General features: G+C 37.6%; 1 protein-coding gene across 1 annotated transcript; it reads left to right on the top strand.

Annotated features, from left to right (window-relative positions):
• The first annotated feature begins 1,554 nt into the window (after window positions 1-1,554).
• LOC112179145 (cysteine-rich receptor-like protein kinase 10) lies at window positions 1,555-4,981 on the top strand. The gene is made up of 7 exons (XM_024317480.2): window positions 1,555-2,448; window positions 3,068-3,196; window positions 3,349-3,470; window positions 3,763-3,973; window positions 4,080-4,320; window positions 4,418-4,571; window positions 4,673-4,981. The coding sequence occupies exons 1-7, from the start codon at window positions 1,659-1,661 to the stop codon at window positions 4,979-4,981; spliced, it is 1,956 nt and encodes a 651-aa protein (XP_024173248.2). The 5' UTR covers window positions 1,555-1,658.
• The last annotated feature ends 10,610 nt before the right edge of the window (window positions 4,982-15,591 follow it).

Here is a 15,591-nt window from a genome sequence, read left to right as displayed (position 1 = left end):
AAGGATTTGAAATGGGTAATTTCCTATTTTTCTATCAGATCGGGAATAGTTTTTCTACATGTTGATTTCAGGCTGTGATAGAGATATGATGTGAATCTGCAAGTAAGGATTTGAAATGGCTAATTCCTATTTTTCTATTAAGTCAGAGTCAATTTCTTATGCATATTGATTTCATGCTATAACAGGAGATAGATACATTTCTTTATCAATGAGAAATTTGAAAGCCAATTCCTTCCAATTGATTCCTAGGCTCTAGAATGCTTGATTAATATATGCCAAATGGTGGAATTGACATGGAGTCTGTACTTATGTTTGACACATTTAATTTTAGTGTGTTTAATTGAGTTTTAGGATACTTACATACGCTTTTTTTTTTCCCTTAATATTGTTCATCTTGTTGTTTGTTATTGAAGGTCAATAACATTTGTGAATATGTTCTTATTGAGGTACTCACTTCATGATATGCTTCTGTTATATATCAAGATGAAGACTGCTTTTTGAGGCTTCGAGAACATGGGTGAAGCTGTTTACTGTGGTCTTTTGGGACGACATAGTTGGAAAACTTATAATATCTATTTTAAGTTCATTTGTGAGGTAATTATAGTAATTTACTAACATTTTTATAATAAATGAAACTTTGGTATTGTAAATTCTATAAAATCTTAGTTCTATTTACAATTAGAGCTTTGATTATATTAATTCAACTTCTTTATAGTGTTTGTTATTACTTTTCAGTAAGTACAGATGGTTAGTAGCAAATGTTGTAAGTATATATACTGATGGTTAGTAGCAAATGTTGTAAGTACACTGATGGTCAATAGCAATGTCTGCAAATAAACTTATCCAATACAAATGTCAATTACTAACTGTGAATATCAATGACAAGTATACAGATTCTTAGATGCAACGCCAATGAGTATATTGACTTTTAGTAGCAATGTGGCAAACATACTAACCCTCAATGGTATTACATATTTGTTGTTGAATTTGATAGTATAAGCTTCCAGGGCTCAATCAACAATTCATCTTCCTCATTTTTATTGGTTACTGTTTAATATTCTGTTTAATATTAATTTATAGAGGTCTATATTTGGTAGCAGATAAAGTTTAATATTACTACTTACCATCAATAGCAATATCTTAACGAAATATTTTGATGTGTTGGCAATCTCGTAATTTATCACAACTTGAATGTTTAATTAGAATTTGAATTCCTTTCCGCAGTCTTAAGATGACCGCACAGATTTCTAGTATTTGCAGCTCATGGTAATTTGATTGACTAACTTAACCTTAATGGTAAAAACGTCCTTTTTCTACATGTTTTTTGCCTTCCCCAGTTTTTAATTTTTTAGTAAAGTGAAGGAGGAGTGAGACGCTAAAAGCTGGCCTGACTTGACTTTAGGGTCCGGCAGCTCGCAACGTTTGGGTCGTTGACGTCCCTCTATTTGATTTTCACGTAATAACGGATGGTGCATGTATGTAGAAGAAGAACCTACATATTATCTTTCCTACTCCCGTCCCCATCTACCACTTACTACGTTTTAGAAAATCTCTATTTCCTTGTCTCTTCCTCCTCAGACACACCCGCTGGTGATACATTGATAATATACGTATATGCTTACAAATCCAAAAGCAAACGGAAGCAGAGCTGAACTAACATGGCAGAAGTGATCCTTCTCTTCCTTTCAGTGGTCACCCTGCTAAGCTTTCCGACTACAAAAGCCTACTACCTCTACCATATCTGCCCCAACACCACCGTCTTCACCCCAAACTCTACCTTCCAGTCCAACCTCAACCACCTCCTCTCTACTCTCTCCTCCAACACCACGCGCACCGGCTTCTACAACGCCACCTCCGGCCGTACCCCTAACGACACCGTCTACGGCCTCTTCCTCTGCCGCGGTGACGTCACCACCACCACTTGCAAGTCCTGCGTGGCCACCGCAACCTCCGAGGTCGTGCAGCGCTGCCCGGTCGAGAAAGAGGTTGTGATATGGTACGATGACTGCATGCTACGCTACTCCAACAAGTCCTTCTTCTCTGTCGAAGCCGAGTCGCCGAAGGTGTCCCTGTTGAACACCCAAAACGTCAGCATCAGCATCGAACCGAACCGGTTCAGCCAGGTTTTGGCGAGCTTGACGGAGGTGGCCACGGCGGCTGCGAACAGCAGCTATAAGTTCGCGACGAGAGAGGTGAACATCACGGGGTTGATTAGCTTGTACAGTTTGGAGCAGTGCACGCAGGACTTGTCTAGTTCTGATTGCAATTGGTGTCTTGTACGAGCCATAGCGGAGTTGCCGACTTGCTGCAGCCGGAGGCAAGGAGGACGAGTTCTGTATCCGAGTTGTAATGTTAGGTATGAACTTTATCCCTTTTATAACTCGACTTCAGCACTGGCGCCGGCGCCAGGGGCTCGGCCTCTTTCTCCGCCAAGCTCAGTGACGAAAGGTAAAGTTCAGCTAGTATTAAAAATTAGATTCACCTCCATCATGCTTGTTCCAGGCCCGGACTTGAAATTTTGAGATTTGAGGCGAAAAATAAAAATGGGTCTATATTTTTTATAGAAAAGAAAAAAATAGGCAAAAAAATATTTACAAAAAAAAAATTGAAAAGAAAAAAAAATACACAACAAAAATGAGATTCAAACCTAGTCTAGGAGTAACATAAAGGAAAGGAATACAACTTGCCAACTAAATGAGTCTTATTGTTTGGTAAAAGACTTACATTTTATTTACTTAATAATTTTTTTAATTAATACCTCCAGAAAAAGAAATATTAGGCTCCGACGAGACACCGGCTCTGAGATGGCCGACTCACGGGCCTCATGTCAGGTCCGGCTTTGGCTTGTTCGAGTATACATATTAGTATATTACCATATGTACTCGATATACTAGTGTTCTCTTGCTTAATATCAAGATAATTTTGATCAATCACCTACATATCTGATGTAAATTTATATTTTAAAGTTTGAGAATCTAGAATTGCAAAGATTTTCCTAGCTGTTACTCTTCATAATTTTTTTCACTTCTACAGTTCTACTGGTTTGAAAATTTTATTGAATTAACAGGAAAAAGTAAACTCTCAGCCATAGTCATTCCTAGCATTCTTGCTCCTGTTGCTCTCTCTGTGCTAGTTGTGGTTGTGGCCAGATGTTTCATTTGCAAATTAAAAAGAGCCAAACGACAACAAAATGAAGGTAATAATATTAAGGGAGTAATGTTGATTATCCACATTTTAATACATTTTGTTTAATTACTACAGTATTTTTTTATTTTTTATTTTTTTTTTATTTTTTAAAACGTTTTTAGCTAATCTTCTAAAAAATTCATTTTTAATTTTCTTAATTAGCGGAAAATGATATGACAACTGTTGAATCCTTGCAATTTGACTTGGGAACTGTCGAAGCTGCCACAAAAAAGTTTTCTACGGATAACATGTTAGGTGAAGGCGGATTTGGTCAAGTTTTCAAGGTACAAATCCTTTCATTCTTCAGAAATTTAAGGATATATGCACTCGTATAGGATTAATAGTAGAACTCAAAATTCCAGTTACACTGTAGATGGCAAAATTACATTTTTAATAAATTCTTTGGGATTCTCAAGGGGAAATTGATAAAAAAGAAGAGTGAAAAAAGAATACATGCATTGCTTAATTAGTTTCAGAGATGTGCGTATGATCCGTACGATTGATGTTTCAAAACTTGGGCATGGAATGGAAAAGGATTGATTGCTTAAACTAAGTACTATACATATAACTCATCAGGGAACACTTGATAATGGACTAGAAATAGCTGTGAAGAGGCTGTCAAAAAGCTCTGGACAAGGTGTACGAGAGTTTAAGAACGAGGTTTTATTGGTAGCAAAGCTTCAACACAGGAATCTCGTAAAGCTTCTAGGGTTTTGCTTGGAAGGAGAAGAAACACTACTTGTCTATGAATATGTGCCCAACAAAAGTCTTGATTATTTTCTATTTGGTAAGTGATCGAATATCATAATAATAAGTTTAATTTGAAGAGAAAGTACATAATTCTTTGTAAATTCTAACTGTCATAATTATATTTGCTGAATGCGAGAGTGTAGAAGCCAAAAAAAGAGAACAACTGGATTGGTCAAGACGCTGCACCATAATAGGAGGAATCGCTCGAGGAATCCTCTATCTTCATGAAGATTCTAGGCTTCGAGTTATACATCGTGATTTGAAAGCTAGCAATATCTTGTTGGATGCTAATATGAATCCAAAAATTTCAGATTTTGGAATGGCAAGAATGTTTGGAGTTGATGATCAAACGCAAGGAAACACACGGAGAATTGTCGGTACTTAGTAAGTCGTAACTAATTATATACGTACACACAACTACCCAGTATATACTCTCAAGTTTTATGTTTTGACTTTTTATGTGATTTTGCAAATACTTTAGTGGTTACATGGCTCCAGAATATGCTATGGAGGGATTGTATTCAGTAAAATCTGATGTCTTCAGCTTCGGAATACTCTTGCTTGAGATCCTAACGGGAAGAAAGAACATTTTAGGCTTTCATCCCACAAATTCTGCACCAACTCTTCTCAGTTTTGTAAGTTTTTGCACTAATTTGGTCAATTCTCTTTGTTATAGGAATTAATTTGGTTAATTAGAACTAACTGATTATAGTTTTGACATGTACGCTCATTGCAGACTTGGCAATTATGGAATGAAGGGAAAGTGTTGGAGTTGATGGATCCAATGCTGAAAGATTCATGCAATCCAAATGAGTTCTTGAGATGCATCCGCATTGGATTATTGTGTGTTCAAGAGGACGCAAATAATAGGCCAACCATGTCATCGGTTGTTCTAATGTTAAAGAGTGAAAGTATCAGCCTTTCCAAGCCTGAGCGACCTGCCTTCTTTACAGGAAGATCTATCAATGATCACTGCCATACATTAGGGGATTTACCTAGTTGCTCTGTCAATGCTTTGACGATTTCTGATGATATCCCACGCTGAGATGAAAATTGTTGCAGTTCATTCATTCATGGAGCCCTTGGTTTTGGCCTGGACATATATGGCATTGTCATTGCCTCATCATATTGGCCAGTTCGGTTTCCACCTTCGTTCCTCTAATCTTAGGGGGTGTATTCAATTTAGATTTTAAAAGATTTTGTTTGAGTTTTTATAATCCATGGATTTACTTAATCCACGGATTGTTTAAATTCTATATGGACTCTGATTGATTTTAATGGATTGATTTATTAGTATTTGTTTAGATTTTACAAGTCCTTATGATGTTTTTGGTAGGTTAATTTTTTATTTTTTTTTCTTTCTTCTTTTTTAAAAGCAATGGATGTATGGATCCAACTATAATGCTATATTAGTGACAATATATATATATATATATATATATATATATGGGAATCTACCATTCTTTAGGTTGTGTATTATATGAATAATAAGAGAAAACTAATCAACCAAAATGTTTTTTTTGAAATAAAAGTTGAACTCATTAGATCAACAGCAAAATATGAATTGCGATTTTATTTTCTATTTTGGTTTTATGATTTGCGATTTCTTATGTGGATGAAGTGTTGATTTTAGATATGTAGTTTTCAAATACTATGAAGCATGTTTTAGGTTTTAGGTTTTCAATCTGAAAATTGCAATTTCATTATATGTAAGCATGATTGTTCATTTCGAGCTTCAATCCCATCTTATATGTGTTAATTGATCTTTGGATGCATGCTTTGATTGATGAACATGTAATTGAATCCATATTAAGGTGCTAGCGTTCTAGGTCTTAATTATTAAAGTGGAAAAAGTATAATTTCTTAGGTAAATTAACAATGAGTCTTGCATGCTTGATTAGCGTTCTAACTTGTGTTTTTGGCTTGAATTGATCAAACTTCCATATGTGCCTAATGCGTTGATTGTGTTTTTGTTAGTGATTAGCTACCACTAGTAATTGCATGTTTAATAGGGTTAACTATGGTGGGTTCATCTAGTTAATTTAATTAAGGGAAGTAAAAAGGACTTTGTATGCGTTCATTTTTGTTCTTGATTGATTCCTTGCTATAACATGTTTTGATTCGTGATTGATGGTTTAAAACATTGCCAACGTGTTAGTAGTGATCAACTATATCTAATTTCGTTCCATTCATATAAACCTACTTGATTATGTGTTTTGATGTGTCACATGTATATAATTAGTTGTTAATTTAGAAATTAAATTCCTAAATCCCCTTACCTTGTAAAATCGTAAGTAATGTAAATAATATATAGTTTTGTTTTGTCTAACATTTTATTTTTCAGGAATTAATAAGGCCCTAATCTCTAGTTGAGAACGATCTTTACTTATAGGCCCAGCCCCGAAAATTAGTAAGACCGAGACCGAACCCGAAATTGTCGGTTCGGGCTTTTTCCAAAATAAAAACCGACAGAAACCGAACTTAGGCTTTTCGGTTCGGTCTTTCAGGCTTTCAGGCCCAATATCCAGTTCAACTGGCTGTTACTATTTTTGAAGAACAAGAAACAGCAACCCTCCAAGCAGCTTGTGTGCTACGAAACCTTGCCATGAACCTTCTGCTAATTATATCTTTTTGTCAGAACCAATCACTATGAACATGAGAATCCCAGATAAACAAATCCAAACTAAGAAATACATTGAAACCCATATCAAAATTTGAGCAAACAAATCGAAACCCCACATGCAAATCATCAAACCCAGAAAGAAAGATGCAACCTTTAAGCTTGAGATTGGATCAAAGACTCTGCGCTTACCTAAAGTTGAGGCCTTTCTGGGTTTGTAAAGGACAGGTCAACAATCAAACATTGCCATGAATTTGATCCAAGTGAATAAGAAACATTCCCTGATTTCCCAGAATGAAAACCAACAGAAACTGTGGGATGAATTCTGAGGCGAACCCATGAAATTTGGGGAGCTCTCGAATACAAGATCGCCTGAACCTAATTCAAGTAGGTGATCAAGATTCATACTTGAGGAGCGAAGGGTCAGGGAGAACTTCTGGAGCTTCGCGTCCAATGGCTTACTGGGGTACGATTTAGGAGACAGGGAATGGCTTGATTCTTGCGGAGGCGGAGGAGCTGGTAATGGACGAAGAGAGAAAGAGAAAGAGAAGGGGCTGAGATGGTTTCGAAACTGGGTTTTCAGAAATTGGGGAAAAACAGAAGCTTTTGGGAGGGAGGCTGAGATCGGGTTAGGTTCGGGCCTTCGGTCTCTTAATATTTAAAGCCTGAGACCTAATCGACAAAAAGGATTCGGGTCGGTCTTTCCACCGAACCGAAAATTTACATATCAAAACCGAACCGAATCGGGCATTTTTGCTCAGTTCGGGTCGGGTCCTCAGTCCTTCGGGCCCTGATGCCCAGCCCTACCTACTTATTCTTACTACATTGATATATAGGGTTTTAAATTGAGCACTAACTTTTGGCCAGATCATCACTGCTTAGGTTGAATACAAAAATGACCTGATGGCTTTTCGGGTTTGGGTCGGGTACTAGCCCCAGAATCAGCCTCTGAGTCCAGCTATTAAGTTTTAGATCGACCTCTCCAAGCAATGTAAAGAGTTGGCTCATGTAGGGTTCCGTGCCTCTAAAGGGGCTGTTTCTTCTGCTTACCTCTTGAAAAAGTGGAGGTTCAATACTTTTACTGGCTCTCTCCCTTCCACAGTTCCTGTAAACTTTTGGGAGCGGATTGATTGTCTCTATTGTAATATGGATGGTTCTGGTCAGAGTGGAAGAGCGAAAACAAGCATATTGCTAGGTTTGATTTCTGTACTGGCGGTTTTGGTTGCTACGCTACTGTGGTTGCTCTTTTCAAAGAAGAGGAATGCGAGTCCCAGAAGAAGAAGAGTTATGTCAGTGGTACAGATGACAGGCAACTTGAGAGTTTGATAGTAGAAGCGTTTCTGAGAGTTTGCTGCAACATTTTTTTTTATATTTCTATTGCAATCCCTGAGTTAGTCCTACGCTTTAGGGAGTTCAATTTTGGAAAGTGTCTTTCAGCTTTTAAATATTATTTCTTCTAAGATATTTTCCAACTGTTAAAATCATACAATTGAAGTCCTAATTGATTTAGGATCTGTTTATTTTTAATTGGATATCTTTTATTAAAAGATCATTCCTATTAGGAGTCTAATTAGGTTAAAATCTTGAATGTTGAGGATTTGTTTTCTTCTCCATATATTCAAAAAGTAGACGTTCATTTTGTGTACGCCGGATGTTGACGTTCACAACTAGAATAATGTTAATCTTGAATCTTGACGTCCTTTAACTTAAGAATTAGTGTGCTTCTTGGCTGCTTAAACAAAGGTTCCATAAGAGTCCATGAAACACTTGTTCCGTGTCTAAGTGTCTCATTGTTCATTCACTCATATGCATTGGTTCTCTCGAGATCAGTAGAGAAGCTATGGTTGCAAGGAGAGCGATAATTGAAGATCGTTCAAGTGAAGTAGACAGTCAAGGTTCAAGACAAACACTTCTTTAGTTAGTCTAGAGATTATGGCCGAGAGGAGTGCTATTTGTGTTTGTAAAGAAACGTATTCTTCACCATTAGTGGATTGATCTTATTTTGGGTTCTCAAGAGTAAGAGCCCCGCAGTGTTTTAAATCTCAAATTTGAGGTTTTCACTGCGTAACCAAAGTTGTGTGTTTTGTGTGATTTTTTGGCTTTTGCCCAATAAGGATTGCAACGTATCTATCAATCTCCGATACCCAGAAATACATTTCGTCCTAGTATTTTCAATATTGAACCATTAAGAGGAGCATGTACAGATGCACAAAGAGTTTAAATTCACATTCATTGGCACTATACATATTGAGTGATATTTCTAGTGACTCATGTGATGCATGATCATGGGGTTTTGTAATGGCAGAGGGATCAATTTTTATAATTTTGAATTTTTTTCGTGGTTCTTCAACATGATTGTGCATTGACAAAGATTTGGTTAGATCAAGGTACTTATTTTATCTCTGTGCAAAGACTTAATACGGTTCTTGGAGTTGCATCTGCTCATGAGTGTCTGCATGAGCATTGCATTTTTTCTTGAATGCAGAACTGGAATTTTGGGGTTCGAATGAAGCTTTTATACTGGTCAAAACAAAAGAAAAATAATTGACCTTTTCATGATCTTTAAAATAAAAATTTTTGCTGTAGGATTTCTAGTCTTGCTATCATTATTGTATGAGAAATCAAATCATACATAAATGATGTGTTTTCCTTTGTGACTTACTACACTTTCACTCCCTCATTGTCTGCTATGGGACTCAGTCACTGAAGAAAGATACCATAGTTATGTTATGGAAATTAGAATCCCTCCCGTCAAGGCTCACAGAGTAGACCGATAGAAAAGTAAACAAACCACAAGACAAGCGACAAGAGAACACCGAGATTTAACCAGGTTCAGCATAAATCCGTGCCTACGTCCTCCTGAGAGATACCTATTCTTCGCTATGAGAATAATTACAGTACAAGTTACAATTGAGCTAAATCACAATAACCCAAACCCATAACCCTTGTACACCCACACTCATAGAATTTCCCAAGAACTCACTCTCACCCAAGAGCTGTATTCACTCTCGACATCTCTGCTCCCTTACCCAAGAGATATACATTCTCTTGTCGATGATCGCATGCACCGACCATGCCTTGGTTTACTACCCATGCCCTCTATATATAGGCACCCCAATTATAATCCAATTGGTAGTAGGAAAACCAAACCTTCTTGTACAGAAGAAAGATCCTATTCCTGATAGGAATAAACTTTAACATCAACCATGTTCAATTAGGAAGACTAACCAAGTCCAACTAGGACTTGCCTTTCCTAATTAATTCTCATCACATCCTAACAATCCCCACCTTGATGAGAATGCCATGCAAAATTACCTTACACCATCTTTAACCATTGGCCTTTTTTGTACCAGCAACACATAGCCTGAATCAATTGTGGTCCTCCCTGATTCGTAACGGCCAATCCTATGTGTAACTGCACCGAGTCAACAGTCAACAGCCGACTCTGAAGAGGGACCTTAAAACAACCCCTTCCCTAGCAGGATTTCCTTCTCACCATCATCTGAACTCGGAAACTTGTCAACAACGTCTCTGTTGTACCCGCAAACGAGACTAGCCTATGCGCACTCCTATTTCCCATTATCCATCGAGGTCTGACATACCAAATGGTACCTACCACATTGTTCTCCTTGTATGTGGACCGTACCCCCATGTGTGATTTTTTCGGCTCCACCTGCTATAAACACTTATAGCCCTTGGAAACCAACTAGCTCCTAAATATCAAATTCCTCTGTAACTTTGGGACATCATCATACCACCCAAAGTACGCTAATCCCAAATCTAATATCTAGTCAAAGAACATGTGTCACCTATGGAGATTGTGAGAGCATCTCCATATGAAAATCGGTTTCTGCTACAGCAATGCCATCCAAGCCTTTCGCTTCATATGACCCTAGTCACAACACTTGTAGCATCCCTGCCTTTGGATTTAGACCTGCTATGATCACTAAATCACCGACAGTTTTCCGTGGATTATCTGCTGTCTTCTCCTGTTTCACATCATTTCCCTTCAACACTTATAAGCCCCGTTGAACTAGGATGTAGAGTGAAACTTCCTTTTCTGTCAAACTACTCCACCTCAAACTATGAGGCAATACCTAAAGCCATGACGAACAACCACGATCAACATGTAAACCTTCGGCGAACGAATACCACGAATGGCGAACAAGCACGATCGCTGACACCATGAACCACCTTAGTGAGATATACACTCTTACCAACCATCATTCCATTGAGTCATATCCTGGTCTCCTGCAACTCCATCTTTGATTAGGATTTTTTCTTTAGTTTGGCTCGCACCACTTAGCCTCCGAGTCATTACTCCACCTATCAGCTTTTTCTTGAGTTTTTGACCTGCTCCACGTTGCTAGAAAATTTTCCCGAGCTGGCTCCACCTAATGCACTTTGAGTTAACACCTTAACCATCTAACTGACTCCACCTTGAATGATGAGGTGTCCCTGTCGAACCTTTGGCTCTGATACCACTTGTTATGGAAATTAGAATCCCTCCCGTCAAGGCTCACAGAGTAGACCAATAGAAAAGTAAACAAACCACAAGACAAGTGACAAGAGAACACTGAGATTTAACGAGGTTCAGCATAAATCCGTGCCTACGTCCTCTTGAGAGATACATGTTCTTCACTATGAGAATAATTACAGTACAAGTTACAATTGAGCTAAATCACCATAACCCAAACCCATAACCCTTGTACACCCACACTCATAGAATTTTCCAAGAACACACTCTCACCCAAGAGCTGTATTCACTCTCGACATCTCTACTCCATTACCCAAGAGATATACACTCTCTTGTCGATGATCGCATGCACCGACCATGCCTTGGTTTACTACCCATGCCCTCTATATATAGGCACCCCAATTATAATCCAATTGGTAGAAGGAAAACCAAACCTTCTTGTACAGGAGAAAGATCCTATTCCTGATAGGAATAAACTTTAACATCAACCATGTCCAATTAGGAAGACTAACCAAGTCCAACTAGGACTTGCCTTTCCTAATTAATTCTCATCACATCCTAACAAGTTACTCAGCTGCTGTTCGATCACATATTGGTAAATTTTTTTTGCTGAATTTTTTTTGTTTTTGACTATTTAAAGGTTCGAGCATTTTTCATTAATTCATTTTAAATTTGTGGTGTTGATTTGATTTCTTAGATCGACTTGAGTTGATTTGTTCAGTTTTAAACCTTTTTGATCGAATTACCATTGTCTACAATATACCAACATCTATAAGTATCATGCATATCTGATTGGTTACTATCAGATTTTATGAATCAAATGTAGTTTCTTTGGCATTTTATTTTCTTTATTCCAACTAGAGAATTACTGCCTAACTAGCTCCTTCCAGCTTTTGAGGCCTCTTGTTAAACAAACGTTACAAAGCTCTCAATATCTCCATGCACATGAATTTCAGTGAAAAAAATAGCATTAGACTGCAAAATCCAATGGATATGATTAAGCAATAGCTAAAGATATCATACAGTAGCAGATAGAAACGACAGCAAAAAAGCATGAGTTATTAGAGATTAATGAGCTTACTATACTACAGAGATGACAAATCTCTTTGTTCCAGGTTACAATAGACAACAAACCTCAAGTATAAAAGATTTGATCATATACAGAAGTCCACAACTGCAGCATCCAACTCTGTAGCGCTATCAAGTGATTAGTATAGCAGATTCAAGAATTGCTGATCTGCCTTTCAAAAATATGTCTGCACAACATCAACCTTCATTTCCAATTTTTATCACCAGCAACATTCTGCTGTCGCTGTAAATTGATAAGAGTGTGAACAGTCTAAAAATGATAGCAGAGAATGACAGGGCCAATACAATAGAGGAACACAAATGCAGATTAATTGAAATATTGTATGGAACTAAAAATGTACGGTTATGGGGATTTGAAGATTACAAAGCACGTTGAAATGTGACCCAAAGCCAAGACCCTAGCCATTCAGGTTACAGATCTTGAAAAGTAAGGCACAGAGTAACATATAAATACTTATCACCTCTAAACATTGCTCCTCAGTTCTATGTTTTAGTTTGAGGATGTACTCGCTACTTGCATCTAAATTATTCCAAACTATGCCAATTTCAGTACCAGTCTTTTGCACATCAATACCAGCAACTAGCCAAGCACAGCTAGATTGTGGCCCTCTCATCTTTTATTGCAAAACCTCCCAGTACTCAATGCTCATTACTCAACAAACTACTGGCACCACTAAATACAGCAACTAATTATCGAACTTAATTATATCCAATGGATTTTGCCCTCCTAAGCAACTCTGCAAAACATATAGAACACTTACGTCGTCAACCATAGAAGTCGTAAGACGTCAGACACATGCATTACATGCTCATCAATCCTTAATTCCTTATAGCTTTCCTTGCATTCTCCACATAATGAAACCCTCTAACATGACATAAAACCCAGTAATATCTTGAACAACTATGTTGAAAGTTCCCCTCCTAAATGCCCTAGTGGCACTTGGACCTAAATCTGGGTCAACATTAGTCAAGCCCTTGATCGTACGTAGACACCTCTAACTCGGTATAATCCTCACCCAATTGCATCAAAGATAGTATCTTTTCCAAGAAGAGCTCAGCCTCTGGTGTTCTAAGCATTGATCTCGGAGGACAACTTAAGACTTTTCCTATACTCCATGTACTTGTTCAAAATCAAAGTTCCCCTTGAATCACAATCCTCTTGAAGCTCACAAATACTGTAGACAGTCTCATATTCTCCACAAAGACCACGCAAAATATCATCATTCTCTTCAATTGCCAACACAATGTCAAACAGATTGCTCAAACACCCAACAAAAGGAAAAAAAAATAAAAATAAAAAAAAGAGAGAGAAGACCATGTTTGACAAGAAAAAGAATTCCATGGACTCCACGTTTTCTACTCCTTGAAGAATTCAAAGTAGAGTTTATGTATAAATAAGACCCCGTCCATGCATGTCAGTCTTCACTCGAGATTGACATATATTAATTGTTGGTTAAATTACAATAAAATTATAATTTCTATATGAGAAACTCGTTGACAAAAGGCTGAGGTGCGGGTATCTCGCTCTCTTTAAGGAGATTCAAGCCCTCTGCGGAACAATGCCGGTGCACCAGAAATCTCTTGACTTGTCCCCTCCAGGATACAACAGCCCAACAACAAGTTGTGTGGCTCACACCAATCTGCACAAATTGGAGGAACCCAAAGCTCCACCAAAAGAACACCTTTCTCTGGCCAAAAAATACACAAGACTCTTTGGGGGATTTTGGAAAGAAAGTTGATGGGTGAATAGTTGAGTAAAAGTTTTATGTATTTTAGCATGCAACAAATGGTGCTATTTATAGGCTCTTAGGACACTCCATACAATTAATAGGGTAGTAACCAAATGCCATAAGTTACAAAAATTAAAACCCAAAATAAATCAAAATAAAACACCATGAGTTACAAAATAAAATTCAAAATAAATTCTGAATTTAAACACACAAATAAATTCATAAATTAAACACAAAATAAATTCACCCAAATTTAATTTCAATAATAAATAAAATATTAAAATGTTACAACATTAATGTTTAACGTCGTCACATCAGAAGGAGAAACAGACGCATCAAGTCCAAGCCGGAAACGAATGAAGAGCTCAAAACAAGAAGCCAAGAAGAAACGAAGGCCAACACAATAAGACCTTCTTTGTCTGACCTTGTTATTGATCGAATAATCGCATTGCTCCCCCCTAACGCTGCTGTCCGCATGAGCTTTCTCTCCAAACAATGGGAAGATGTATGGTCTTTGAGCCCCGTATTAGATTTTGATGAGTCTGGAAAGATTCACGATGATGACTTTTGATTTTCATAGATTAGTTCAACACTAAGACTTCATCAACGTCTTGCAAAGGTAATCAGAATTCCGAGAGTAGGACAAGCATCAAGTTTTTGGATACATTCATACTTGGTATGACGAGATACCTATTTAGAGACTCTAGTATCGTAGATAAGTGGTTTAGTTTTGCATGTGAGAAAAGCGTCAAGGAGGTAGATCTTAGCCTTCCACTTACTACATTACATTGACAGTCAGTTGGAATTCGGCTATTGTTTATCTCAAATGAATCTTCTTAATGTAAAATCAGTCAAATAAGACAGTATTGAGAGAATGAATTTTCTTATATATTATCACACCCATTCTGTGGTGTATATAAACGGGTTACAATCGTACTACAACTATTGTGTACTACTGTACTACACAACTACAAGGTAAGTAGTTACAACAATATATTCCCTTGTAATCTATTCCTAATAGGGAACAAAGACTCACACTAACACTCCCCCTCAAGTTGGCGCATATACATCAACCATGCCCAACTTGCTTAGTGAGTCATAAAACTCCTTCCTGGAAACTCCTTTGGTAAGTACATCTGCAAGTTGCTCTTCAGTTGGAACAAACGGAAAGCTAATAATTTTGGCATCTAGCTTCTCCTTTATAAAGTGACGATCAACCTCCACATGCTTAGTACGATCATACTGTACTGGATTCTGTGATATGTCAATAGCTGCCTTGTTGTCACAATACAACTGCATGGAATTTTTGAGTTTGAAACCCAGATCACGTAACAGATTTCTCAGCCACAACAATTCACACACTCCGTGAGCCATACCTCTATACTCAGCTTCAGCACTAGAACGTGCCACAACTTTCTGTTTCTTACTCTTCCATGTAACCAAATTACTTCCCACAAAAGTGAAGTAACTTGATGTCGACCTTCTGTCTGTGACATTTCCAGCCCAATCTGCATCTGTGAAGCCACGAACCTCAAGAATGTTGCTGTGTTTAGAAAACAGTACTCCCCTTCCTGGAGCTAACTTCAAGTACTTCAGAATTCGCATAACAGCATCCATGTGACTCTCACTTGGATTATGCATGAACTGACTCACCACACTCACTGCATATGCAACGTCTGGTCTAGTATGAGCCAAATAAATCAAGTGCCCAACTAACCTCTGATAGCGAGCTCGATCAG

This window comes from Rosa chinensis, chromosome 7 (genome assembly GCF_002994745.2).
Source record: "Rosa chinensis cultivar Old Blush chromosome 7, RchiOBHm-V2, whole genome shotgun sequence".
NCBI classification, from domain to species: Eukaryota; Viridiplantae; Streptophyta; class Magnoliopsida; order Rosales; family Rosaceae; genus Rosa; species Rosa chinensis.
The sequence above is the reverse complement of the archived record's forward strand: the minus strand, read 5'-3'. Positions and strand labels throughout refer to the sequence as shown.